Genomic DNA, 16,424 nt, shown 5'->3' with positions numbered 1-16,424 from the left:
GGCAACTGAATTAACGCATCTAGGATGTGCTCGTTCAGTTGTCCTTTTTCCTAATCCTCCCCTTTGCTCATTTGCACAAATCAGGGGGCGTTTCTGTGCATTTAAACGCGCCTCCCGAATTCATCAACAGAATGAGCTTTTAAATGTGCAGAAATGAGGGTCATCTCCCTGCGCCTGTTGGGAGCACGCGCAGGGGAGTCACAAATCATGATTTTATGCTTCTGTCACACTTGCATTTCCATCCCCCAAATGGGAAAGGAACTACTTTTTCATCGTTTCACAGAGATGGGCCGTTTAAGGGCCTTTAAGGGTCCGTCTCTGTGAAATTTGCGTACAGCAAGCACATTGTTGCTGGGAGCCTGTCATTCATTAGTGTCGTGAGCAGGCTCCCAGCACTAATATATGCAAGGGGGCTGTACAGCGCATATTTGTACCACTGTCCAGACCCTCCTGAAATTCACAGGTCACCATTTGCGCCCATTTTTGAGGATCTGTCCCGCTGTATTGTACAAGTTAAAATTGCCTTGATAGGAGGGCTGCTGTTTTTTATGAGATCCCCTGACTATGTGTGATAAATACTAAACATGTGTTCGTTCACATAGGACCAGGACCTGAACCTGAATTACAGGATGGCCGAGAACAGCGAGGTCAGCATCAACCTCCTGCTATTGGGAAGAACCCAGAGTGGAAAGAGTGCCCTGGGGAACAGCCTACTGGGCAGCACGGAATTTGACAGCCGCCTGTCTGCCTCTTCCATCACCAGGGAGTGCTGCCAGCTCAGCTGCCGGATACCCAGCTTTGGTAGACGCCTTGGGAAGGAGTTGAGTCTGAGGACACAGGTCCTGGACACACCCGGCACCCCACATAGCCATCTCAACCAGAAACAGGTGAAGGAGGAGATCAGGCTGGCCCTGGCCCATCATTTTCAGACGGGACTCCACATGGCTCTGCTCGTCCTGAGGGTTGACCTACCGCAATGTGAAGAAGATCACTGCCACACCCTGCAGCTGGTCGAGGTAATCAAAACATACATGCACCGAACTGATGTATGTTTTGGAGACATAGTTTCCTTGTTAAAACATGGCTGTCCAGCACTGTATTTATTTGTTCTCATTATTCCTGGTAAAGTGCCAGTTTGCCCCCTTGGGGAAAATTCACACTCGCTGCCTGTCAGGGGATATGAGGTTCTAGCCAGAGGCCTCCTACATTGTAGGGGGTATCAGGTGTTGCAAGGGACTTCTATGATGACTAGTCCTTGGTAGTGCAGAGTCTGATGAGGCCTGTTATAAGCTGTGTGGCCCACACCCTTCTTGAGGGATTCGAACCAATTAAATGTAGGACTCCTGGAAGGGGGATCATTTTCAAGGCTTTCCTGAAAGAAGCTAGATTGGGGAGAGCGCTCAGCTCAAGGCTCAAGGACATTCTTGAGAGGAGAGCCTGGAAGCTTTATGGTTCTTCCATCACATTTGATTTTCCTCTGTTTAAGTTGTGTTAGGCAATGCGGTTGACATTGACGGATCATAGATTGCCAACAAGGAGGCAAAGAGCGGTTAGGTTCTGTGAATATTCCAGGAATTTCCCCCTGAATTCTTTGTAGATAGTGCAAAGGATTTTTGTGGTGATTTGCTGCTTCACAGTGAGCTAAGGGAGTGCAGCTCCAGTCTTTTTTTATCTCTTTCAATGGTTTCCTGGTGTAGGCTAAGCTGCACAAGCCCAGTCTAGCGTGCCCCAGAGCCCTGGTGAGTTCAGTTTTTGGGCAGCGGGCATACCCCTCTCAGCCTTCAGTGTTGGAAATGAGCACCCTGAAAGTTGATGAGATAAGGTGAAGACTTGATCTAACCATGCTCCCAGATGCTTCCTCATAGACGCGTCCTGCTTAGTCCAGGAGACGGAGTGGGTGCCAGTTCTCGAGGCTATAGTATTGGCATGGGATTTGCATTTTGGTTGCCAATTTGTATCCATTTAAACACAAATAGCTTTCTTTCGTCCATTATGAATGTGTCTTTCTGAGTGGAATGTGTAACTGGATGTTTCCCGCAAACATCAGGAATTTAATTTGATGTAAGGGAAACACCTCTGCTTATAAATGTTGGACGGCAGCATCGACAGTGAAGAGCCATGTGGTACTAGGCAGGCGATGGCTCTGCTTTCAGTGTCGGTTGGTGTTGCAGATTGTGACCTGTCGACATTGGCTTGAGATATAGGACTGAACCCATCGTGGGGCCATGCTAGAGATTACAACTCAGTTTAGGAGCCAGCCCAGTAGGACTCATGGTCAACTGAGTCGCAACTAGGTGGCGGGTCAGGAATGATTAGGGCTTCAGACTGCTTTGTGTCAAAATTGGTCATAGGGTCCTCTCTAATGTTAGATAAGGTCAATTCAGTGCCTCCCCGACAAACAAATTTTGAGCTTTGAAGTTGCCAAGTAATCTTTCCTTCCAGAATTTCGCAAAGGAAAGCAAGGTTGGAAAATGTTCAGTTGACAGTGAGTTCTATGGGGGTTGCCTCACTTCTGGAGAGAAGCATTTAGTCTCACCGAGATGTTAGGTGTATAGGTGCCAGTATGGTATTTAATGGGTCTGCTGCAATGTTAAATGCTTTGATTCTACCCACTGCAGGTCTTACTGATGTGTCTTCATAGTAGAAAAGGAGTGCACACATGCCAGGATCATGAGAATTCATGCGACTGTAAGGCAATTGCTCGAATGCTGGTGGGGAGCTTCTAATTTTTGATTTTGGCAAATATATGATATTGTTACATTTGTGAGTGATGGTGAGTAGTGTATTCTTGCTAGTGTACGGTTTTGCAACTTTGGTCAATTTTGAAAGGTTTGCTCCTTTGCTTGTTTGCCTGTTAAATTCTCGAAGGTTTGGTGTATGTACTTTTTGGCATTAGGCACAGCCATATGGGCCTTTTCATATGGTGTTCATATGTTTTCCTGATTCTCGGGCCAGACTGAACCCATTGTTGTCTTCCTTTGTTGCAGCTGTAGCATTCAATGGCTGTTTGAGGTTACTCTGTCACGCGTATTTGTGGTGTATGGCGTTTCCGGTAACTGTTAAAGTTCTTCCATTGCCATGTGAGGGGTTCATTTTGACAGGAAGGACTGCATCATTTTCTAAAGATTCCTGTGTGGGATCATGTCAGCATGATTTAGTGATTAGGAGGGGCAGGTTAAGTCCACTGTTAATGGTCCACGTGATTAGTGAGTGATCCGACCATGACTGAGGTTTGAGTGACACATTTGAGGAGTTTAATCTGTAGTAGAGTAATAGGCCAAGGGTCTGCCCATCTTTAGGGGTTTGGGCGCTGGCCGGTTCATGGAACCTTAAAAGTTAAAATTCTCATGTTCTGCAAAGCTCCTTCCACAGGTTTCCAGCTCAGATTGGGTTAGCATGGTGAATTAGCAAAGTTTTCTAAGAGATTGGCCCAGTTGCCGTGTTTTTGCTTTATTACTGCCAAGAGAAAGAAAGCGTTTGAGTTGATGCTACAGAGTGTTGTTATATATTCGAAAGGGGGGAAAGCCTTAACAATCTATTTCAGTACAAACCAGCTCAGGGTGTAGAACGGTAACTCCTCTATCCTTGCCAATGGATCTGACTCTGTGGATAATGTTGTATCAAGGAGGTCATTGTAAATCAAGGAGAATTGTATCTCATTCTTGGAGGATTTGAGGGTGACAATCAAGCTGATGTTAAGCTCTTTGGGGACTTGGGTGGTCTTTGGTAGAGGGTGTTCAGTTGAAGGATTGATGGGTGGCCTTTGGGAGCCAGCCTTACTTTGTTTGTTATTTGCTTATGGTGAGTTATGGGTCTATCCTGTGAGAGTCAATAGTTTGAATTGCCGTTAATGCTTGATACAAGTGTACACGTGATATGATGATGGGTGCCATGACAGGATTGCTGGACCAATTTTGTTGGAGCTGCTTTCTATGCAGGGATTGATGAGGCTTTGGGTTGCTGTTTGTCTCTCTGAGTATTTTGGGCATGTTGCAGTTTTAAATTTGGTGCCTGAGTTGCAGAGATGGGTCCAGGTGTGGATCAACTGTGTGTCTTAAGTGGGAATGCATACTTTTTGGTTGTTCTGGTAGCTTGTTTATGGGTTAACTTAGATGGTTCGTTCTGTGTAGTCATACAAATTGTGGATGGAAGCTAGTATTGGACATGGAACCCAACATGTTCACAATGAAGGCTTGAGCTGATGGTAGAAAGAGTCGAAGGCGATGAGGCTCTTGTTACAAGCTTGTGTCACGGCGGTGCGGTTGTAAGATTAGCGAACTGTGTAGTCCCCATCTGAATAGATATTTGCCCATAGTAAGTACGCAGTATGCAGTGTCATGCTTCTCCTCTAGGGATTGCAGTTCATGAAGCTAACAGGAGACTTTTAAAGGTCACCTTTCAACAATGGAGGCCCCTGGTATGGAAGGATTTTTGAAATCCTGACATTGCATTGAAGCAGTGATCTGCAACTAGGATTTTAGCATTCATCGCACATTTGTACAAGGAAAAAGGGAGGACATGAGCGATTCGAAGTGATACACGTCCCAAATGAAAGAGGTGAGCAAGCAGAGTCGAGACCTGGCAAAGGCGTGGGGGTGGGTAGTGGGCTGGACGGCCACCATATCCCAGATCGGGATGCCTAAAGGGTGCTCAAATCCTTGGTTTGGTCATTTATTTGGTGCTCATCCTGTGTAGAGGCAAACATCAGTATGCGCCATCTTGACTTACACTCCTGCTGTGCCAAGGGAATCAAGGTGCAGGCAGGCGATCAAAAGGAGACGAGTGGTGCAGAATTGAGAATTTGTGGTCGAAGACAGATTTGTGCACCTTATTTGTATTTGCATTTTATTTGATTTGTATAGCACTTGGCAAAAGCGCTAAACAGGTTGAATAAAAACGCTACAATAAAACTAGTAACACATTAGATATAATCAGGAGACAGTAGAATGAGAATGCAGTCAGTTACTGGAGAGAGCATACAGAAGGTGAGTTTTGAGGTTCACTTGAAAAATGCATGAAGAGTCGGAGGAGTGGATAGAGAGGAAGAGAGTTCCAGTGTTTAGGAGCGAGTAGAGCAAAAGAACAGTAACGAGCGGAGGTGCAGGGAGGTTTAGGAACAGAAAGTAGAAACTGATTCTGGGAATGCAACACGCGGTGTGGCGGAGAGTAGAATGATATTAATGAGGAAAGGTGGAGAGGGGCGAGACCATGGATGCATTTAAAGAGAATTGAGGGGAAATGGAAAAAGAGATGAGACTCAAAAGAAAGGAGAGACTGGATAGCAGGGAAGAGGAAATTGAGGAGCCGGGAGGGGTGGGGTGAGGGGAGTGAGAGGGGGAGAGAAGAGAAGACAAATACACACATTATAGACAGAGAGGAGGGGAGCAAGGTTAGAAGCAGGAAAACCAAGGAGGAGAGCTGAGCCATAATCAATATGAAAGAAGACCAGGGGGGTAATGAGAAGTTTAGTGGCATGAAAAGAAAGGTAGGAGTAGGCACGATGGATATTAAATAAAGCATAGCAGCAGGAGTGGGCAGTGTTAGAAATGTGCAGAGTGAACCAGAAACAGAGGTCGAAAGCGACACCTAAGTTACGGCTGATGATGAGATCGTGAGAGAAGAGGGGGAAAAGGAAAAAGAAAGAGTAGAAAGGGGTGAAGGAATGGAAGTAGCAGGAAAGGAAAGAACCTCCGTTTTTGAAGGATTGAGGTGGAGGAAGTGGGAGGACATCCAGAGGTGGATAGCAGAAAGACAGTTGGAGACAGTAAAGTGAAGTGAGTCAGAAAAGGAAGAAAAAGAGACAAGGATTCGAATGTCATCAGCGTAAAGATGGAGTGAGAGATTGTAGGAGGAAATGAGTATGGAGAGCGGGATAGTATCGAGAGAGAAGACAAGAGGACCTAGCGCAGTACTTTCAGGAACACCATAAAGAAGAGGCCCTATTGAACACGTGTTACCAGACTAAGTGACAGAATTGGAATGGTTAGAGAGACAGGAGCAGACATTTGAGGATAGAACCAGAGAAGCCACGAGAGGCTGGGGTAGAAAGAAGAAGTGAGTGATCAACAGAATCAAACGCAGCAGAAAGATCGAAAAGAATAAGAACAGAAGAGAGCTTAGAATGACGGGCAGTCAGGAGAGCCGTGGAGACATGCAGAAGGGCAGTCTCACTGGATTGAGAGGGGCAGAAACCAGACTGAAGGGCCCGAAGAGGCCAATGAAGATTAAGAGAGGAAGAGACCTGAGAATAGCCAGTGTGCTCCAGAGACTTAGAGAGAAAAGCAAGAACCCTGTTACATTGCACACCCCAGAGTTACAGGAGGGGGTGAGGCCTCTTTTGACCAGGCTACGTAAGGCGGAGCAAGCCTGGAGAGCTGTGTTTTTTTTAAATTAGTTTCCCCCCTCAGAGATATAAACAAGTGAGACGCCTTCACCTGTGGTGCTCCACCCAGACATTTAGAGTTGGGTGCATGGTGTTAAAGGGGCGCCCAATCTGGCACTCCATTTACCAACTTATTTAAAACTGCAGCATGAATGGCACTCTTTACAACAGAGTGCCATTCACAGTGTAGAACGTGCTGCTTGCACTGCGCCCTGGCTACCGTACCAGGGTGTCATAGCAACTGGCACGTTTGTGATTCCCGCGCATATTCGAGCTTTGGTGGTGGGTGGGGAACGCTTTAGAATTATCGTGAGTTTTGTTGGGTGGCAGTGGTGGCGCATTGCTACGCTGGCAGTCCTTTTTGGGGAAGGGTTAAAGGCGGGAATGGAGCCGGGGCCCATCAAGACACGTTGATGTACTGTTTCTGTGACGCTGTAGTTTCATTTTAAAACATGAAATAGACTTAAAATAAATGTGTTTAATTTTTTTATTTAACGGGTAAGATAAAAATGAAAAGTGCATTTTAGGTTTATTTTTTGTTCCCTAAATCACACCAAATAAAATGTAACTACTTTTTCCCTGACACTCAGAAGCATACTACCACAGAGCCCACAAAGAGTCATACCGACACTTTTCTGACGTTTGTTTCCTCATAACCTGCACTGCCACTGGCTTAAATTCGCCCTCGTACACAAATCAAAACTGGGTGCTTTTGGAGGATGCACAAACTGTTGGGGCAGAGCAGCCTAAGTGGCTCAACTTTAAATGAGGGCAGGGGTGTTGCTAGGTCTGGAAAAGACCCGGGGCTACGCTAATGTCGGGCCTGTGGGCACTCGGATCTAGCTACCCTTTTGGTTGAAGCTCCTGAGATTCTATCCGGGCTACAACCTAAAGACCAGGAGTTATAATCCCCTTCGCCCCCCCTAGCAACGCCTCTGCATGAGGGCATTTTAGTGCAGCGAATGAGAGCTGAACGCTGCGGCAGGGGACCTCTTCCAGGACATTGATTTCTTTGGCGGTGGAGCACCGAAATCCCATGTGGCCCTGGACGCTCACCCAACTCGCCTATGACGCTCCCTCTTGGGCACACCGAGCGCCATGTTGCTATTTCTCTTTTTGTGTCTCAGTAAAACTTCCTCAGAGCTTGAGGGCGAGTGGTGCGCCCCAGGACACTGCAGTTCCCTCATGCAGCGGCCACACTGAAGCAGGCAGCCCAAGACCAGCTGGTATTTTGCTTCTATTGCGCCCCCCCCACCTCATACTCCATTTGCCTATATTGACTGCGGGGTGGCCACCAGTGACGGGATGCCATCTAGCAATGGCGTAAATCACTGTCTTTTTAAAACGTTTTATTAATTAATAATATAATGCAGGTAATTCCATCTCTGCGAGGGTAGTCTGCTGCTCAGATTCCCCTTTCCGACACTCCATGCCACAAGCATAGTGTGCATCTGTGTGCTGCTGCATCAGTATCCCGATCTGCAGCACCTGCTCTGCCAGTGGCACAGTGCAGGTTGAGAGAGGTCACAGTTGCCCATTTGAAAAGCAGTGACAGCCAAGTCTCTGCAGTGCAGGGGCTGCATTTAAGTTATGCCCCCCTGTAGCAAAACTATGATGACCATAAGCTGCCTATGATGTTGGCAGGGGAGACTTTAAAATAAAGCTACGCCTGAAGCATGGCACTACTGCAGGTATCTAAGTGCTGCAATAATAGTTGTGATTATAATCCCATTGCGTGGTACCCAATTTATCGACCTCAGAAGGATGAAAGGTTGAGTCTGCTCATCCGGTGTTCAAACCTGCTTCATCAGGCTGCGCGCAGATGTCAGAACAAACACTTAACTTGCTGTGCTATCTGACTGGAAGCTGATGTGCATTTTGGCCAGACAGACTGAGCTTGCCAAATGACAGGACCAGGACCTGTATGACCATGCCTCTTCTTCGATCTGTTTGTCAGGGTAGGTAACATCCTGTGGCACAGCCAGCCTTACACTAGGTAGGTGTCCTGGGTCCAGGCACCAAAGGAGCACACCCATTCAAAGTGAGTAGGCTCACACCAGGGCGCTGCATTTCTAAAGGCCTTTGATCTTAGTGAGAAAGGAAGGGGGAGAGTTAGAGTAGTTGGGAGTGCTGTGTACAGGGGAGGAAGACTTCCATCATCTTATTTCTCTCTGCCCCTCTCTCTCCTTCCTGTCCGCTCCACTTCCTCTGGAGCAAAGCACGTTGGGTGTAATATCAGAAGGACAAAATCCACTTCTTTCAAGAACATGGATTGGATCACTAAGACATGCTAGCTGTAGTCCAATCACCTATGGACATGTACCTTTAAAAGAAAGGGTCTCCCACCACTTTGTTGATTCTCTCTGGAACAACGCCAGAGAAGGATTAATTGGATCTCTTTTGGGGGAGTTGCAATTTCCAAAGCCCTCAACCTCTGAGGTGAAGAAGAGCTCTGCCTCCTACCCACTCCCAGGGCTTATTATGGGTGACACTTGCTGTTGACCAGGCCTTGCCATTCTGCACTTGAATCTCCCAGGGCTGGTAGAGCAGGCCCTCAAGGGGCTCACCCTGTCCTTGAGCCTATGAATTGGGCCTCACATCATCTGGAGGACCAGATCTGCTAAGGCTCCCTGTTATGCCACCTCAAAACCGCTTGATGCCGGGACCTGACTTGAACTGCTGTAGAACCACTTGCCAACTCTAACCTGGGGTTACATCACGACTTGCCCTCGAAATGCTGCTTCGCCAAACTGCACATTGGAGCACATTGAAACAGCAGGATCACCATTTCCCACCAACTTGAACCACTGGAGCGTCTCTCATTAACCCTTCCCAGTGGTTGCAACCCAACTTGACCCGGCCCGACAGGGAAGAAATCCTGGTGAGTGCCCCAACCTATATCCCGATAGCCGCCTTTGAGCCCCACAGAGCCAATGCATTTGAATGTGATAAATGCCAACTTGCCGCTTGGACAGCCATGATCCACCATACATGAACTGAGCTTGTTCCGCTCCACCTTTGCTCAAAGCCGAGGTTTGATGCTGTTGAACCACCTAAGAACCGGAACAAGGTACTATTGACCAATAACTGCCCTCTTGGTCCATTTGGGATCTAGAGAATGGTAAGGTCACTTTTGCAACTTTGTTCATCCAAAGACAGAGTGCTACAGTGTTCTATCTGTTGCAACCTCTCTGTTCTTTCCACAGGGGTGGGATTTGTACAGTGGTTTCTAGAAAGTTCTACTGCAGATGATGCATTTGATCAAAGTTTATATATATTTATAGAACCTTGATTCGACATTCCCTCTGGAAGAAATGTCTGTGTTATTTGGTCCACTACAGAATCACATTTACACCCATCTTCAGAGCATAGCCTTCCCTCGGCCCACGTTACCACAAAAGGCAAAGGAGGTATATCTCTTAACTGTGCCTATTTAACCTGTATGATTGCGTTGGCTCTGGGTTTGTAGAAGTGTAAGGGCTGAGTGGCCATTTTCACCCCTACTCATACTATTCATCACACCACCTGGGAAATGACATTGGCCAAGAGAAGGCAGGCAGCCCCCTGATAGGACAGCCAAGGGCGGCAGCCTCTGAGAGCCTGGAATCACCTCTCGGCCCTCCCCTCCACTTGATTCGCTTTATTTACTTTTACAATGTCTGAAGGGCCAGTTTAAACTGTTAAGTACCACTGACTTACATAATGCATACAACTAAACCAGACCATTTGTTTTTTCCCTAAAATGATTATGTGTGCTTTTAATTTCGGGCCCTCAATAACACCTACCCTCCTACCAGAGTGGTTGGGTGGCTGGGTGGTGTTTTAAACCCGTGTTAAAAAAATCATGTACTTATTAGATAACTGGGCAAGATGGATCAGTGAAGTAAGCACACTTTAGCAATTTATTTGACTCCCAACAGTGCTGGCTCCCCCCGCATACCTCTGCGGTAGATCAAATAAGTGCCAATGAGCTGGGCTTTAATAAATCCTACTATTAGATCCCTTAGAAGTGTGAGTAATCCGGCGTTAAATGCTATATAAAAGCATTTTATTATAGCCTTGAAAACTGAGGGAGGGGTCATTTTCGTGTGATAATGACCCTCACAAAACGTATTCCAAGCAATAATGATCTCTACAGATGTGTAAACGGATATTAGAACTCATAGCAATGTAGGTTTTGGAGTCGTTCTGGTGAAGTAAAAATCACAAGTTCAATAGTTACTAAAGTAAATTGGCAAGAAGTTCAAATAAAATAAATATAGTTTTATTTTGTAGTGTTTAAATAAGACAGCTGTCTTTGTCAGGTAAGCATTTTATTTGCAGGTCTGGTTGCCTTGGGATATTTATAACATGAACATGCATTGTGTGTGTTTTCTCCTTTCTTTGGTGCATTACATTGGATGTTTTTCTGTCAAGTTGAAGGTGCAGAGAAAAAAGATGCTAACAGAGAAGACGTGCCTTGAAAGAAATCTTGCTGGGAAATTGCATGCCTGTTCCTTCTGGCAGAGGAATGCTTTATGCTGTTACCCTCTTCTGAAATCAGAGAGTTCGGAATGCAGCCAATCACTGCATTCGGAGCATTTTGATTGGTTCAGACGAGGTCAATACTGACTTCCATAATCTAATATCATGGGCCTCATTACGACCCAGGCGGTAAGTTACCGCCTGGGCTGTGACTTTACCACCATGGCGTAAACTACGTTTACGCCATGGTGGTTGGCGGACTTACCGCCCCATTCCGACCTTGGCGGGGCGGTAAGTCCCCAATCCCCATTTACCCTTCCCCATTCCCATTTTTGCCCCATAGGGCATAATGGGAGTGGGGAAGGCGTTAATTACGCCACCGTAAATTACGGTGGCGTAATTAACTCCATGGTCCCTTAGCGCCATGGATTTTAACACCTGCTAAAAGCAGGTGTTAAATCCGCCATGGCGCTAAGGGACCTCGTACTCAGGCGGTAAGGGTCGGCGCTGTTTACGCTGCCGTAAAACCCTTACCGCCTGAGTCGTAATGAGGCCCCATGTATTGTTTGTTCCACGGCAGGCAGTATAGTTTACGTATTTCATTATGCAATGCTAATCTCCATGAGTAAATAATGAAATCTAGTACTATTCAGCTCGTTTTTGAAGGAAGTGTGATTAACATTTCAATAAAAAAAGATACACACAATAAACGTTGCTCTACTTGCAGGATTGATGGGATCACCAAAAGGAGATACACTGGGCTCTACATATAATCCTAATCACACTGACTAGGTAATAACGCTGTTTGCTGTTTATGCAATAGCCTGTGTCATCAACGCCATTTTCTTTGACACAATAATGAGGATAGAATGTTGTGGCATATTTAATATGTTGTAATAGTGACTCCCTATTGTTTCCCAGTTACCATCCCAATAACTATTGTTCATCTGACCATCTCCTAAATTCTAGGGACATTAACAGAATTCCACTAGAAAAAGCCCACATAAAGCTTAGGAGGATTTTTTTAGGAATTGTCCTGCCGGTAATTACCATTACCGCTTGTGGTAATTCAGAAAATCCACCCAAATATAGGCATATCACTATAGTGGCGGTAGCACATGTATATTCACTAATCTACCACATCACCTTGAGGATGGAAATGTATTATCTACAGTAGTGGATCACACCGCTACTGTGCAATTATTTTTATGCAGAAAAGGGGCATACCTAAGGTGGTGAGAAAATGGGTATTAGAGATGCCCACCTTTTCACCCCTTCCAAGGTCCCCATTGGCAACCATTTATCTCTAACCTTTGGGAAGTCTGGGGATGCTGCGGCAGCCCGGGCTTCCAGCGTGGTGCTCCCCGGCAGAGGAAATATCACTGCCTCATGGCGCCCTCCTTCACTTCTGCAGCCCGACTTATCAGCGTTCCACCAGTGGGTCGCGCCAACGTTCCCCGCCGCCCTGCCCGGGCTGCTCCTGAATCACGAGGTATTCCCCCCCAAGAGAGGTGAGTGCTGCATAAATCCTTAAGGCGCGCCCCCTGCCAAGGCGTGCATCAGAGAGTACCCGGCTGCTGCTGGCATACGAGGCCCGGGTGGCTGGCGGCCCCCATGCTGCAATCAACGCTGGTCTTCTCCTAGCACATGCACCCCCTAAGTTGCTGCTGGGTGCTGGGCTGCTTCTAGCATATTCAGCACAGCTTATAGGGATTTTGTTTTGCAAATAAGTTATTTTGTGCAAATTTGTGGATAGGCTGATTTGTATATATAGTTGTAATCATGGTTTGTGATTTTGACGGAATTTGCCACCACACCTGATAGACAGCCATCATCCTCATGGATCAGCTTCAGGTAGTCAGCTGGGCTGAAGGTGAGGGGGTTAACCTGACCATTGCTTCATAGCAGGTGGCGTCCCATGGAGCATACCCCTCCATCAGGTGCTCAAATTGACTGAGTCCCTAGAGTCCCTCACCGGCCAGGCCAAGTGCCTGGGGAAAGCCCCTGGCCTGGCAGGACCCAGTATCCTGGAGTGCTATGGCCCTAAAGAAGTCGACCCTGAGACAGCACCCCTTAAGATTAACGTAGGAGACCCACTAGTGTCCTATACTCCTTGGCCATTAAACACTTGGACAGGGTTGCAGTCTAGAACCCCATCTATTCCTAGCCCACGCCCTGCTTTGCCTGGCCTTGATGATGCCCAATCTGATAGATCCTAAGCGGTAGAAGAGGCAATCCATCATGTAGAGGCTGCGAGGTCCAGCGATGAGAGTCATCCAGGCACTCCATGCTATGTACCCCGGCCCACAGCAAAGGACATCATCTACACACTGAATGAAGTCTTTGAACCCACTGAATCAGATGCAGAGCTGATGGTTTTGTGGTATGACACCCACTATTCCAACAAGGTGAGAACGTCCTAGATTATCTGTCTGGGACCGACACGATTCTACAGCTGGCTTTCTTTAAATTAGAATGTTAGGCCATTTTTGGAAAGTAGATAATGCAATAGGCCAGGTATGGTTAGCAGGGAAGCACTATCGCAACATGCATTTCTTCTGAGCATATTTGGACAGAGCGTTGTAGTCTAGGGGAAGATATTGAGGCCATACTCATCAATCAAAAATTATACTTGACTCAGTTTCATTCCTGCAAGGCCTCGCTCCCTGCACCACCAGCACCCACCCATACCCAGGCAATGTTTGTTATCATGCCCTCTGCCTCATTACATCGCGATGCCATGCCCGACTTAGTTGCGATGCCCCCGGCAAACCTTGCTGGTGCATGTGATCAAGGGAAAGATTGCATGCTGGGCCTTGTATGATTTTTCAATATGTCAGGTATATTTAAGAGAAATAAACAAAGAGGCCAAATCCCAAAAAATGTTTTGTTATTGAGGGAAGAATTCTCAAATAGGGATGGGTAAACGTGTCAAAAAGCAGGCGTGCTGGGGAGCAAACCCAGACAATTGATTACCCCTCACTACTATGATCCTGCGGGAGAGTTTGAAATGCTTATGGTCACACACGCACAAGTCTACATAGCAATATTAACAAGGAAAATCACAGAAGACACAATAGCCCAACAAATCAGCATATGTGAGATCAAATTTTAATAGTATTTAGAAAAGAGATTAAAACAAGACAAATTAGTACATCTAAGAAGTAAAAAAACAATACAAGGGTAAACGTGAACTCTATGTATCAACCACGCAGCAGATAAGGCTAAGGAAAAAGAAAAAAGAGAGAACCAAACTAAAGGAAAAACAGGCAGGGTAAATTAATACACCCTATAATCCTAAAAAATGATTTTCAAAAACGCCTAAACATTAGACATATATTGAGATCTGGGGTGTCGACATGTTTCGGCCAATAGTTAGATTGGACACTTTCTCAAGTGTCCATACAGAAGTCAGTGTCATGGCCATCCTCAGGACAAGTGATTTCTAAAAATATATATATATATATATTTAAATTTTAATGCATTTGGTAATTAAATTTATATACATTTTTAGATCTATGACGCCAGTATCAAACTAGGTTTATAGTGAAAAAACCGAATTACAAAATCTCGAAAAAAAAAATCTCGAGTCCAAAATCTCGAAAACAAAAATCTCGAATTTTTTTTTTAATACGTTTTTATTTCAAAATGGGGGGGTTCCCCCCCAACCCCCCTTTTTTCTTTTTTTTTTTTATTTTACCCTTTTTTTATACTTACCTGAATCCACAAATACATATAAATAAATCAATAAATAATTCGAGATTTTTTTTTTCGAGATTTTGGTTTCGATATTTTTGTGATTCGATATTTTGTTTTCGGTTTTTTGACCGACCACCATCAAACTACCCATAAGGCCTACTGTGAAGAAACGCCATGACATCTTATTTTATTATTTTCACATCGCCTCTCATCAATAACCATTCTTAACTAAGTTTCCACAAGTAACTGATGGGCATTTGCAGACTGGCTTGCACCATTTCTTAGAAATAAGACCCAAGCACCAGGCTGCTGAAGGCCTTGACTGTATTTTACTAACGTGTGAAGTGCCAGTTAGTATAGCTCAGCCAATTACTACCTATTATTTTAAACATTATCCTGCTCTTTTTTTACCACCTGTTAATACAAATAATTCTCATAGTTCTTAGTAGGATGTTGAGGCTTGAATACCAAAGAGTTTCTTCTGTGGGGATTAATAGTCTCTTCTGCGGGGAGTAAGAGAGTCTTCTGCGGGGAGTGCGGAAAGTAGTCCTGCCCCTGGTCAAATTGGGCGACAGAGTTTGGTCCACCATAGATGACTGATGTGCTTTAACTTTTTTGTTTTCCTCTTTTACTTTTTTTGTTTTCCTTTTTTTAATGTTGAAAAATGACATTTCAAAACAACAAAAGGAAACACACATCACTCATCTATGGGGACGGAACTGGTTATATGCGATATTATTGCTGGAGAAAACATCGAGGATGTCTCAATATTTTTTTTAAAGGCACCAAACCCCCTTCCCAACATATTTCAGGACTGGTGCAATTATATAAACAAACTCCAGTCCTAGAATATTTGGGGAAAGTGTTGGATAGTGCCCTTAAAATAAATATCGAGTCACCCTCGATGTTGTTTGTAGCGATAATATCACTGGACACCACTGAACTTTGCCTCTCACTTCCACCACTGAAAACATGACATGCAGCCCATGCCCCCAATTTACCCCCTGCCCAACATAATGCCATTAATGTGGCTGTGCGGTAGAAAAGCAGTGTGTGAATTAGCTAATGCAGATGGGGGCGTGAGGGGGAGAGCTGTTGCCAAAGCAACACATTTTTGCTATGATTGTCTAGTAAAGAACTTGCCTAGTAGCTGCCACTTGGCAGTGGCCTCTACTTTCTGCGATGTCACCAGCAATGAAGACCATTTTCTACTCACCAAAATTAAAATGGAGCCATTATTTGACGTCTTATCTATTTTATTTAGTACTCAGCCAATTTGTTGGAAAATCAATAGCACACATTTTGATCATATAGTGTGTTTTAATTGTTGGCCAATTTAGATAATAACAGAACTTTTCCCGGCACCATTCGGCATAGGATTTCCACACGAAGAGGGTACACTTGTGAGAAATATGCCCCATGGGTTGACACCGTCCATCCAGGAAACCTGCATGCGTTGCCATGGCATCAGTATTACGACACCGGCAGAGGGACTGAATCCACAAAGATTGCCCAAGTGGATTTTCCAACTGAAAAAAGCAGACATGGTCCATTTGAATTAAATGCAATGATGGCCACTATGTTTTTCATGGTGGCTTCCATTACTGATCCCTTCATGAACGTGTGCAAGAGCAGCCTGCAGAGGTTCCACAGACTCCATGATAACGGCAGGTTCAGATTTGTGGGTTTGGAAAATAGTCATGCGGCTGTGGCAAAGAAACAAATCCATGAAGGAATTGCATTCCATGTGGAAGACAACCCAATAGGGAAATCCAAGCAATACAAACCCTTCAGGATTACTCTCACCGGTAGGGCTAATTATAAGGTACACCTGGAACTACCCATGAAGAGCCTTGTGGCTGCTTCAAATGGTGCATTG

At 45.3% G+C, this 16,424-nt stretch overlaps 1 protein-coding gene across 1 annotated transcript in view; it reads left to right on the top strand.

Moving 5' to 3' along the window:
* Positions 1-629: 629 nt before the first annotated feature.
* Positions 630-16,424, top strand: part of GIMD1 (GIMAP family P-loop NTPase domain containing 1) — a 56,228-nt gene continuing 40,433 nt past the window's right edge. Inside the window, exon 1 of the mRNA XM_069630320.1 lies at positions 630-1,016. Coding sequence (XP_069486421.1) covers positions 630-1,016 — 387 coding nt within the window. The remainder of the gene's footprint in view (positions 1,017-16,424) is intronic.

The sequence above is a fragment of the Ambystoma mexicanum genome, chromosome 6q (genome assembly GCF_040938575.1).
Source record: "Ambystoma mexicanum isolate Mex_15411 chromosome 6q, UKY_AmexF1_1, whole genome shotgun sequence".
In the NCBI taxonomy this organism is placed as follows: Eukaryota; Metazoa; Chordata; class Amphibia; order Caudata; family Ambystomatidae; genus Ambystoma; species Ambystoma mexicanum.
Note: the sequence above shows the minus strand (reverse complement) of the source record. Positions and strands in the feature narration are given on the sequence as shown.